At 53.8% G+C, this 12,660-nt stretch overlaps 1 protein-coding gene across 2 annotated transcripts in view; it reads right to left on the bottom strand.

The window, feature by feature from the left end:
- The window catches only part of TNS1 (tensin 1), a 204,111-nt gene that overhangs the window by 118,261 nt on the left and 73,190 nt on the right, over positions 1-12,660 (bottom strand). For both annotated transcript variants that reach the window (XM_025404235.1, XM_025404236.1), the window contains one exon: positions 1,601-1,642. In XM_025404235.1, coding sequence (XP_025260020.1) covers positions 1,601-1,642 — 42 coding nt within the window. The remainder of the gene's footprint in view (positions 1-1,600; positions 1,643-12,660) is intronic.

Below are 12,660 nucleotides of genomic sequence, written 5' to 3' on the forward strand. Positions count from 1 at the left end.
CTCATGAGACTCCCAGCAACCAAACATCTAGCTTCTGCCTGGTGGTCCCTAAACCCTGGACCCCCAGCCTCATAAAGCAGCCAAGAACATTCTGTTCTTAGCCACAAGGTGGGAGTTCAGCTGGAATAAGGAGAAATGTACACTCGCCCCTCCCCGCCCGCCCTCCTCGGACTCCCATGGTGTCCCTCTGCAATCCAAGCGCGATTTCTTGCTGGCAGTTCCAAGCCCGACTGCAGTCCACCCCCAGCCCCCGCTGTTGCCAGATGACCCTCCACTGGGCTCCGTGTGAATAACACTCCACATCTGCAGCAGCAGGGCTGGGCAGCACTGAGGCCCAGGAGAGCCTGGCCCCAGTGAGACCAGGGAAGGAGGGACCACTGCAAAGAAGGTAAACAGCCCCAGCAAGGCCTGAGCCGGAACGTGCAGAGCAGTGACACTCAGAGTCCCAAGCACTTCTGTGCACTTCATTTCACTCCATCACCACCCTGAATAGGGCGGGAGGGAGGGACAGGGTACACTCATCAACATGGAGGGGGCCCTTGGAGCATCTTGACAGAAAGGAAAATGGAGGTCCAGAAAGAAACAGGATGGGACCACCCACTTGTCATACAGCAAGTGGATATTGATGAAAGGAAGGAGACTCTGCAGCCTGACTGAGCGCCCAGTGTCTGGGCTGAGCAAGTCACCACAGAGATGTGTGAGGTACCTACAACTGCTTGAGCTCCAGGACAGCCTCGCCCCGCCCCAGGCTCCTGCTAACATCAGTACCGACACAGGCACCTCCACAGCCTGATCCAATTGTGCTCACAAGGTGCCCTTCTGGGACATACCCACACACCTGTACACAGGCACACACGTGCATGCGGGCAGCCCCCTTCCTTCCCCAGCAGCCCCCAGAGCCTTGTCTGCCTCCAGGGCCACGGTGGGGAGGAAGAAGACCTCTGAAGGGTGAGAAGGTGGTGAGAGGCAGGAAGGAAGACTGCCCAGTGTGCCAAATCAGCCCAGCTGGCATCAGGGTGGAGCAGGACCCTCTCTACAGCTCACAACTCACAGGGATCCTGCCCCAGTCCGGGCTATGGTGCAAGCCTGATTTGGGGGTGAGGGGAAAAGAAGTGGGGTAAATGGAAAGGGAGCAGAAAAGCAAAGTCAAGCCAAGGGGCTTAGAGGCAGAACAGAGGTCGCCTGTGGGGTGAAACTGCCCAGGTGAATGGACTCTGAGGGTCATCCCCCACCTCCAGCCCCAGGGTGCCTGACCTGGCACCAGGCAGGCAGAAGGAGATGCGTGGCAGCCCCTGGTCCTTGAGCCCCGGGACAACAGGCACCTGGCCAGGCCTGGAGACACACAAGATGCCCTTTTATGGGTTTTTCTAAGGACGCAAGTCTCAAGGTTGGAAATAGCAGGCACTGCATCTCATCAGAAGGGACCTCATGACTCATTTCCTCCCAGGCTTGCTTCGGCCCAGGGAGGTCGACCCTCCTCCTCCACCTAATTGCCCGACACCCCAGTTACCAACATATTTGGGTCTAAAGAAAGCTGCAGCTGGGAGCTGCGGAGGGAGGGGAGGCGGGGCTTGCAGGGCAAGGAAGGGCCGTCACTCACCACCAGCTCATGGTTGGATGGAGGAACACAGGGGGCAGCCACCTGTGGAAGGAACAGAGAAAGGGCAGGTGAGCATCTCTTGTCTCCAGAAACAGCCAGCACCTCCTGAGGTCACCACATGCCTCCCCCCGCCCCATTCCCTCACACAGGCTGACACCTTCCGGGTTGAGAGTTCTTCAGCAGACTATGGAGCAACACAGAAAAAATACTCCAGCAATAACACCTGGGAAAGGGAGCGGGGGCCGCAGAAGGCAAAAATGAAATGAGTGTAACAATTAAAATTCTGAGACAAATATGCAGATGCTGGGAGACTGGAGGTCACTGCACCGGCATTTCAATAACAGAGGCTTCAGGTAATAAGAAGGATTTTTTTTTTCCCTCTATGTCCTGAAATTTCTACAATGTGGTAAAATTCATTTTGCATTTTTAAAAACTGTGATTAGGACCATCATCAGAAAAGGGAGAGTCACCTCCTTGGTTCTCCCCATTGCTATCGGATCTCACCCAAAGTTCAGAGCTGCAGAAGGCTCCTACCAGCTCTGGCAGTTTCCCAGAGCATGCAGGAAGTGGGCTGGTAAAGCGACCCACCAGCCCTTCCGAAGAAAGCCATGAGTGCAGCTAATACATGTGGAAGGCTTGGAGAGGCAGAAGCACCCTCTGTGAGTGAGCTGTGATCTTCACAAGTTTCATGATCCTCATCTTCCTCTCTGATCCAGAGAAGGAGATGGCAACTTGAACCTCCAGACAGAGGGAAGAAGGGAGAGGGGGAGAGTAGATGGGAGGAAGGCAGCCGGGAAGAGGAGAGTAGAGGGGAGGCAGCCAGAGGGAGGAGGAGAGTAGAGGGGAGGGAGGGAAGGCTCCATTGCTCCCTTCCCTGAGATAACATTTTCCTGGCCAGGCCTGGCAGCCGAGCTATTACCCTGACAATTAGCAGGGGCATTATCAGAGACTGAATGTGCTCCTTTTTTCTAGCCAGGACACGTTTTTCTTGGAGCTCAGTCCTCCACCTTGGCTCCAATTCCTGACCTGAACACCAGGCAAGGGGCCCACAGTGGGCACAAAGTGGGAGACTCTCCCTCGGGCATAAGGCTATCTGGGAACAAGCCATGGATGTCCAAAGAGGGGGTAGCTGCCTCCCCCAGACAGGGGGCAACCCCTCCCCACCCACCAGCCCGGTGGAGTGGTAGCGGCAAGAGCCCTCAGCCCAGCCCCAGCTGGTGCTGACTGGGCATTGGGCACCCTAGCTGAGCCCTCCCTCCAGCTGACCACATGCTGTCATCCCACTAGCCCAGGGATTCCCCAGGCTTGACACACCAGCCCAGACAAGGACAGCACCTGTGGGGCAGTGTGCTCCAAGCTCTGGAAGGGGCAAAGTTGGCTGGGAGTTGGCATTCCTGGGTTCTTGACATAGTCAGGCTACAGACTCCCTGCCCAACTCATTCTCTAGCAAACAGGCCCAAATGGAGTCCTAGCATTTATTCCGCTTTGCTCCACAGAATTTTAGGACTAGTGGGAGAATCACAGGGGGCCAAACAGAACCGACAAAAATAATACCCAATACTATTGAGTGTGTACTAGATGACAGGCATGATTATAAATGCTTTATCTCTGTTAACACCTTTAATCCTTGCAACCACCCAGTAAGATGGGTTACTATTGTTATTTCCTCAGTTGCGGTGCACAAGGCATGGAGAGGTTAAATTGCCCAAGGTCACACAGCTGATAAGTGGCTGAGATTTGAACCCAGGCGTCTAAGTCCCAAGATGAGATGTGAAGGGAAGCTTATCACTCGTGAGAATTTCGGGAGAATGAGGAGACACAGGGGGAACAGAACTGCCCCCAGAAGCCCAGCGTCCTTAATCTACACCAGCACGGGGCTATGAGTGATCGTTTTAGAAGAGGCCTCTGAGGGACAGAACCCAGGGCTGGGGGAGAGGGTGCCAGGGTAACAGACTGGGAGGGAAGGGGAGTTCCCCAGAGCTGGCTGTGGCCTGCAGGGCTCTCTGCTTGCCCTGCCTACGAGACCAGGTCTCAGCTACAGGGGACACTGCTGTCCCTGCCAAGCACAGCACCAAACGCTGCTCTGGGGACTGGGAGGTTTCAAGGTCATGGGCCAGGGCCCCAGGGTGCCTTCCCCCAACCCACTCTGTCACCATGGGTCCCTCAGTCCCGGGGGAGAGAGTACAGTTCCCAGGACAGCACCCTTGCTGTGTTCTTTCTTCTGAGCTTGGGTTGGGCAGGGACCGCGAGCCAGGCCAAGCTGCCAGAGGACGGGCTGATGCCTGCCGCTGCCAGGGCCCCAGCCTCCACCAGTCCCCTCCCTCCCAAGAGGTGTGTTTCTGCTCTCCATTTAGAAGCTAGGGATTGGAAAAGGGAGGGAGGGGGTTATGGCTACATTTTGAACTAGGAACAGAAGAGACAGGTGTTCTCTGAGATGAACAGGACGGTCTCCCTCCCAGACCTACTCTCAGGCAGTGGACAGGAGGGGGCCCAGGTATCCTGACCGCAGGTCCCTTCCCTGGCCTCCAGAGGCAGAGGCACCCCCTAAGAACCTGGCCCTGCAGGGGAGCTGTCAAGCCCCAGCCCGAGGGCCTGATGCCTGGGTGCCCCCTCGTGGCCTGCCACCCCCCACGGCGTCTTCCATCCTCCGCCCACAGTCATGCATTCCAGGCCCGCTGGCCGGCCAGCCCACTGACTTTGTTGTGTGTTTCAATGTTTCTTGTCTCTCTCTTTTTTTTTAAGCAGAGAAATGTTTCCTTAAAAGGCTCTCGCCTTCCCTCCGGCACCCTGGCCCCTGGCCACCCTCTCAGGAGTCCAGAATGTGCCAGGGAGAGCCAGGGCCCCCTGCCACTCTGTGGCCCATGCCCTGTGGCCCCACAGTCCTGGAGTCCCCAGGGGGCCCAGGTAAGGAAGCCTCCTTCTGCAGAGTGGCAGACTCTGAGGGTGGCTATAGGGGGTCTTGGTGCCAGCCCTGCCATAGGCTCACCTCCCAGAGCTGTCAGTGTGGGATTCCAGGGCTCAGACCCAGAAAGTCAGCCTCAGGTAAGCCCCCTTCTCCCAGTGGATCTCATTTAGACATTTGGAACTGACAGGGTGTCCTGCTCAATCTTTTCACTCTGAATAACATAGCAATAAAAATCACAGCAGCAAATAAACTCCCATCACCCTTGCTCTGTGCCAGGCACTGTTCTCAGCAGTTTGCATTAATTAACTCATTTAATTATCGTAACAATGCTGAGCGTAATCATTATTATCCCCATTTTGTGGATGAGAAGACTGAGGTACACAGAGGCTAATGAGTTGGCCAACAGGAGGCACAATGCAAAGTCGGGGTCCGGGTCTGGAGACATGCTCTTGTCCTCTGTGCTAGAAACACACATGTCCACAGAGCCATCCACAGTCACAGGAACAATGCTCATGGAGTGAGTGTGCTATGTCTACACTCAGCCCTTTGCTCACACTAACCAAAGCTTAATTACTGTACCAAGCCCTTTGCTCTCATTGGATGCTATTACCCCCACTTCACAGATGAAGAAACTAAGGCACAGAAAGGTTAACAATTTGCCCAGCACTGCAGCAAAGCAGTCTGGCTCTGGAGGCTGCGAGGTGGAGCCCCGGGGGTGCAGCTGGAAGGTGAGCATGGTAGCCTCCCAGACCAGGGCTGATGCCTGGCACTCGTCAGCCCCCACACCCACTAGTATTTTCTCAACTTCAGAGGTCCCTGAGCACAATGGCAACAACAGGGCACACCCGCGGAGACGCCCCCAGGACACGAGGGCCTAAAAGCGCTAGAGAGCAGCCAGCCCAGGCAGGGAGCTCCCTGCATGACCCAGGCTCTGCTGTCCTCTCCCTCTTCGTTCTATGCTCGGCCCCCTTATCCGGGACCCGAAGCCACACACAGGGATGGGTTCCTCTCAATCCCTCCGACACCTAGTTCTGTTCTTCCTCGGAGCCTGTGCGTACGCAGTTCCCTCTGCCTGGAACGCTCTTCCTCCAGCTGTCTGCAGAGCTGTGTCCTTCCTGTCCTTCTAGCTTTGGCTTAAATGTCACCATCCCAGAGACCCTCCCTAATTCCCTTATGTTTCTCTCTCTCTCTCTCTCTCACACGCACACACCCACACAATATTCTCTCTCCCACACTCATATCTCTTCCTTCACAGACCTTATTACAATTTGTAATTATAGGTGTGTGTGCTTCCTTGTCTATAATCTGTTTCCCCCTCTAGAAAACAAGTGTCATGAGGGCAGGAAGCACATCTTATCCATCAAACTAGTCCAGCACAGAGCCAGCACACAGTAGGTACACACTAAATGTCTGTTGAAGGAATGAAAGTGATTCGAGGCCTGAATCACTTTCAGGTGCCAGGGAGGCACCTGGGGTCACTTGTGGTAACAATCGCTGCTATTTGTTAAGTACCTATTAGGCGCCAGGCACTGGGGCTAATTTTGTCATACACCTGATCTCTCTGAGACCCTCCAAGCCCACAGAGTCAGCAATATTGCTCCCATTTCACATGTGGAGAAACAGAAGCTCCACAAGGTCATGATGTTTGCTCAGGTTAATCAGCTGGGAAGGAGTTTAGATCATAATCCCACTACATCTGCATTTGTGAAAGGTAAAATTTCTTGAGATCTTGGCCCTTTGGGTGTCTGGTGCAGTGGTTATGCAGTGGTAACCCACTGAGGTTTTTGATTAGTCTCATCACAAGACTTAGGTTGTCCATCATGGTATTTCAGGTGACTGCAGTTATACAGCTGGGGGTACACAATTACCAACCACAGCAATATGTGCTTATACATTTCCCTTTTGCTTATTTCTTTATGAATACAGTTCATCTGCTCATAACTGTTATACCAATGTGACTATCATTAAACACCTGAGTGTTTATGCTTGCAAAAATATAAGTGTTATTATTGCCTATTTTATTGTGTAAAATGGCCTATGAAATGTTCTGTCGTGTTTTTACATGTTTCTCAAATCCCCTTTTAAAAATGTAAATAAACATCATTTAAAGAATTGTTGTTATTTTTTCCAAAATTATATTTTTGGGATTTTACCATTTGGGATTATGACATTCAGGATTCTATGCTCGGCTCCCACTGAGAGAAGGTCATCTGCAGGTGGAATCTTGGTCTGTGGACTCCAGGCACTGCTCTTTGCAGATCAAGAGAAAACCCAGGCATCTGCCTAGCACTGCCCCTCTCACCTCCCAACCCTGCAAGTGGCAGGACCAGGGCCCCAACTGGGTGACACTCCCGTCCCCAGGCCCCCAAGAAAGAGCCAACATCTCAGCCTTAGTTATGTAAAATCCCAAACTCCTAAGCTTGCCCAGCCCTCCAAAGGGGCCCCCCACACACATTCACACTCACCTGGCCCCTGCGACTGAAGAGGACAGCCTTGCCCCCAGCTTAAACAAGACCCATGTGCATCTGGGAATTCAGCATTTCATATAAGACTGAGTGGAAAAGGGGTCTCCCCTCAATCATCTCCTGCTAGTCCCTTTTTCTTTACTGTGGTAAAATGCACATAACATAACCTTTACTATTTTAACTATTTCTAAATATATTCAGTGGCATTAAGAACATTCACGGTAATGTACAACCATTACCATTATCCATTTCTAGAACCTTTTCATCATCCCAAACATCCTTACACCCATTAGCACTCATTTCCCCTCCCCCAAACCCCTGGTAACCTCTAATCTACTCTCTTTCTTTATGAATTTGCCTATTCTAGGTACTTCCTGTAAGAGTAATCATATAATATTTGCCCTTTGATATCTGACTTATTTTACTTAGTATTAGAAGCTGAATTCTATGTCCTCCTTCATGTATCAAAGTCCTAACCCTCGGCAACCTCAGAATGTGACTGTATTTGGAGACAGGGTCTTTAATGAGGTAACTAAGTTAAAATGAGACCCTAATCCAATTTGACTGGTGTCCTTATAAGTGGAGGAAACGAGGGCACAGAAATATACCAGGGAAGACCGTGTGAAGGCACAGGGAGAAGGTGGCATCTCCAAGCCAAGAAGAGAGGTCTCAGGAGAAACCAACCCTGCTGATACCTTGATCTCAGCCTCTGGATTCCAGCCTCCAGAACCATAAGAAAATTCATTTCTATTGTTTAAGTCACCCGGTGTATGGTATTTTGTTATGGCAGCCCAAGCAGACTAATACCCTTAGCATCATATTTTCAAGAGTCATTCAGGTTGTAGCATGTATGAGAACTTCCTTCTTTTTAAGGCTGAATACTGTTCCATTGTACAGATTACACCACCTCGTGTTTTTCCATTCATCTATCCATGGACACTTGGGTTGCTGACACCTACCTCACATCCCTGCCCCAAAAGGCACATGAGAGGGAAGGAAACTGGGGTTTGTAGAGTACCCACTGTGTGTCTCTGAGCTGGGTGTTTTACATGTCTTATTTTTTGTGATCTTCTTGACAAGTTTTTCAGGTAAATGGGCTTGGAGAAGTTAAGCAATTTGCCCCAAGTGGAATAACTAGTGGTAGTCACTGTGGCGGAAACAGAAGTGTTCGTTGCTAAGATCTCTGCATGCCAGGCACTGTTCCGAGCTTTTGTGTATGCATCCTTCACTCCTCACAACCACCCACGAGGTAGGCATCAGCATCCTCGTCCTCCAGGGTCTCAGGCAGTCCTCTCAACCATTCTGCCAGACCCGAGACGGCGCAGCTTCCAAAGGATGGTATCAGGGCTGTCACCTGGGTCTGCCGGACTCAAACACCTGCCTAGCCCCACCTGTCATGCTGCCTCTACAGTGGGACAGGGCCCATGCTGTGGCAGAGGTGCCAGGGCTGCGGGATCACAGAGAGAAGTCAGGGGATCCAGGCAGGCTCCGTGAAGCAAGGGCAACTGAGCCTGGCGTGGAGGATGCATTGCTTCTGTTTGTCCACTGTGTGTCTCACCCACTACCCCTGAAAGCTCCGAGAGGAGGCAGCACATGGATCATTTCCATTGAGAAGTCCCCATGCCTGTCTCAGAGCCTGATGCTCACTTGGTGAGTGGATATAGTTTTGAAAGGTGGAGATGGGGAAAGGACATTTAGGGGTAGGAATAACACATAAAAAAGGCACGGAGGTGGGAATGCTTGGCGTGTTGAAAGAACCACTAGAAGCCCTCTTTGGCTGGGACACAGGATGGGTGAAGGAAAGGAAGAGGGGCATTGAAGCAGGCATTGGAAGGGACGAAGAGAAGAAGGATGACATAACTGTCTTTCTAGGCTTGACCATGGGCAACCTTGAATGCCCAGTGAAGGAGTTAAATTTTAGCCATTGGCACTGGGGAGCCACTGAAGGCACTTGAGTAGGAGAAGGACCAGGCTGAAATTATGCTCCAGATAAAAATGTCCAGGAGTAGGATCTGGGGAAGGTGATGGGTGGGAAGTTTAAGGCAAGCAAGGATGTACAGTCACATCACTAATAACAACAAGGGGAAGGAGAAAGTGGGGAAGAAGAGGACCCTATAACCCATAGACAAGAGGCCATCAGGCACCCTGAAACCCAGGGGCCCTCATCTCCACCCCAACAAAACGCACATTTGCAGTGACCCCCATCCCCACCCTTGACTTCTCTTCCTCACCCAGAGCACGGGAGGGTGCCACTACCCACTCTTGGAGCAGACCTGGCATGCCCACAGCTCTGCCTGCAGTTCACCCTCTGGGCCCTGTCCCAGGAACCTGTGGCCAGGAGGCAGGCAGCTTCTGAGCCCTGGCCTCTTGAGACGATACCAGAGGGGTCCAGAAAAATCCAGACAATGATCCCAGAAGGCCCCAGTCTCCATGCCTGTGATGAGGAAATAGGCAGGTGACCCCCCAAGTCTGTGGACAGGGCTCACACCATGAGTCCACTGGAACTCAGGAAGGCCCCAGACAGCCCCTCCAACCCGGTAAGGCAAGCTGGGAGGCCCAGGGGAGAGGGCCAGTTGTTGGCCTGGCAGCCAGGAGGGAGGCAGGCCTCCTTCAGGATTTGAGGATGCTCAACAGACAAGGAGCTGCAAGAATGCCAGGGCCATGGAGGGAGGGCGTGGGGACAAGATTACCAGGCTTACCTGGAAAGGCCAGAGGTCTCAAGGATCCCAGCACAGCTCAAAGACACTGGCCTCCCAGGCTGAGCCTCAGGCCCTCAGAAGGAGGGATCCTGGAGAGAAGGTGGCCACTGCCGTGGCCCATTTCCTCCCCAGGCCTGTGCCCTCCCCGCCGGGCCGCTGGCCTTCACCAGGGCTTGCTCCAGCCTCTTCAGGCTCCCCGGCCTGCTAGGCTGTTTCCTTCCCTTATATAGAGTTCTGTTTGGACCAGGAAATGAAGCGCATCAAGTTCCTGGAGGCAGGAAGGGGCCTGTTTCCAGCGACACCAAGCCAGGGCACACACGCCCAAGCCCTGAGTGTCCCTCCAAAGACAGTGGGGACAGGGAGCGGGCCTGGCCATTTCCCCAAACGCAGAACAGGCTGGGACCCAGAACCTGCAACAGACAGGACACAGAAGAGTCCCAGAGGGCTGACTCAGCCCTGTCCCCAAGGCCCCAGGCCCCACCCCTCCCCAAATCCTCCTGAGCCAAGCTCCTCTTAGATCACTGGCCCCATCAACCTGTCCCCAAAGCTGCAGCTGCCCACTGCTTCCTCCTCCATTTCCTCTTCTTGTCTCAGGATCCTCTTTCCTGGCCCCACTCATTGACCCCCCAGCCCATCGCTAGGCTCCCTATCCTGCAAGTCACTCAAGATGGGCTCTTCAGACAGAGGAGTTCCTCTTCAGACAAGAACCTCCCCACCTCTAACCACACCCACACACAGAGCAGCTGTCAGGCCCACATAAAGGCCACTCAACAACCACACCTGAACGAGGCAGGGAAGAGCAGGTGTGCCTGGCCCTTCAGGAGCCTGTGGAATGTGGAGCTCCGGGCAGCTTCAGTCAGAAGCTGACAACAGTAAGGGGAACTCAGGGGGACCAGCAGGTCAAGCTGTGGGACCCATGGGCCTCCCACCCACTGAAGCTAGCCCCTCCCAAGCCAGCCTGGACGAAGGCACGACACCATGGCATTCAGATGGACCCACCCCAGGTGAATGCAGGGAGTCTTCTCTGAAGATTTGCCTCCAGACAACCCAAGCAGGGATCTCAAGGGCCTCGGCTCAGGGGCCACACTCACCCACACCCCGAATCAGGGAAGCTGGGAGAGGTGAGGCTGCACACTAGGCTGGACTTCTTAGGAGCATGTGCTGATGAGCAGGGGGGTCAGAGACGTGGGGTTCAGCAAAGCTGCACTGAGTACTTACTGTGTGCCAGACCCAGGGAGCACGAGAGAGCACAAGCCTGCCGGGACTGGGTAAGAGTGTCCCCGCAATAGCCAGGACAAAAGGCTAGGCCAGGCAGGGCCACAGGGAAGCACCAGCAGGAGTCAGAGGGCACGGAGGGGCCCAGGGCATGACCCGTCAGCATCCTGGATTCACGATCCAGCCCACACTCGGCCATGTCTTGGCCTTCCTGCATGGCACTGACAACCCTAGCCACCACCCCCAGCTCCACATCACCCCCTCCCTCAGCCCTGCACCCCCCACCCACCCTGGCCACCAAAGTTGTTCAAGCCAGAAGCCTGAGTATCCTCCTTCATTCTTTCCCCTCCCTTCCACCAAGCCTAGGCAATTCCTCCTCCTAAATACCTCTCTGAGCCACATACACCCCTTCCCAGGTCCTATTAATCATAGAGATGATTGCAACAGCCTTCAACACTGGTCTCCCTGCCCTCAGCCTTGTCCCCTCCAGCCCATTCTCCACTTGGCAGCCAGGGAGCTATTTCTAAAATGCACATCCAGCAGTGTCACTTCTCTGCCTAAAGTCCTTGCATCGCTCTCAGCTCACGGGAGAAAGTCCAAATGTCCTAATATGGCCATCAGGCCCTTCGGGACCTGGCTGTGCCTCTCTCTCCACGCCCATTTCTCACCTCTCCACCTCAAAGCCCTTGCTCTGGCCAGAGAAAACCATGTTCAGGTCCGCTTTCATTCAATATGGTGCACTCTGAGCTAGGGGCTATCAGCCCATTTTACAGATGAGGAAATGAGGCACTAAGAGGTTGCATTCTCAGCCTAAGGTTACACAACCAGTAAATAATGGATATTGAACCAAGTTCTGCAGTGGCTGTGTCCAAAGTCTCATATCTGCCCAGGACCACACCACCTTGCCCAGTCGGGAATCACAGAAAGTTTCATGGAGAACATGGCCTTTGAGGTGGGTAGGGAGGAGAGATGCCAGGGGTCAGAGAACACAAAGAGACCAGTTAGCTGTGCCCAGGGCACACTTGGCCAAATGGAGAAAGGTGGTCAGAGAGGCAGCTAATGCCACACTGCACATGACCTGGAGGGCCAGGCTGAGGCCAACGTCCAGGGCCCTGGAGTGGCCTCATGCCCCCAGAGCCAGTGAGAAGGCATGGGTGAGCGGTGGGGCTGGAGCCCGAGAGTCCAGCCTGGAAGAGGCTCTGAGCTGGGCAGGGAGCAGAGGAGAGAGGTTAAAGAGCGGGTCCCAGAAACATAAGAAGATGGAGGGGCAGGAAAGTGGGGCAATCGGAGCTGCTGAGGCACGCTGCCGGAGGACTGGGGGTGAGCCAGCCGCCATGCTAGAAGAGGAAGTGTGAACAGGCAATATGGAATGCAGGCTTCGGAGTTGCCTTCTCCAGCAACCCAAAGAGCAGGAAAACCCTATCCCTTCTCCCCGGCCTATTCTGAAGCAGGGAGGCTGGGGGACAGGGCCGGCAGCACAGAGAACAGAGCTTCTAGGAAGTTCCTAGAAGAGCTGCTCAAGGAAAGGGCTGTGGTCTGTGGTCGTGGTTCTAGTGGGACTCGTGTGAAAGGAGGTGACAGGCATGGGGAGTGAGACCACGTGTTCATGCAACAATGCCCACTGAGTGCCCCTCCATGCCAGGCTCCCAGCTCTGGAGACAGATGAATGAGGATGGCCCCGCCCGGATGGGAAACTTGTGGCCCGGTGGGGGAGACAGGCATGTAAACAGAGAATTATAAAACAGCCCCAGTAATGCTATAATGGAGGTATGAAGA

Source organism: Theropithecus gelada, chromosome 12 (genome assembly GCF_003255815.1).
Source record: "Theropithecus gelada isolate Dixy chromosome 12, Tgel_1.0, whole genome shotgun sequence".
Taxonomy (NCBI): Eukaryota; Metazoa; Chordata; class Mammalia; order Primates; family Cercopithecidae; genus Theropithecus; species Theropithecus gelada.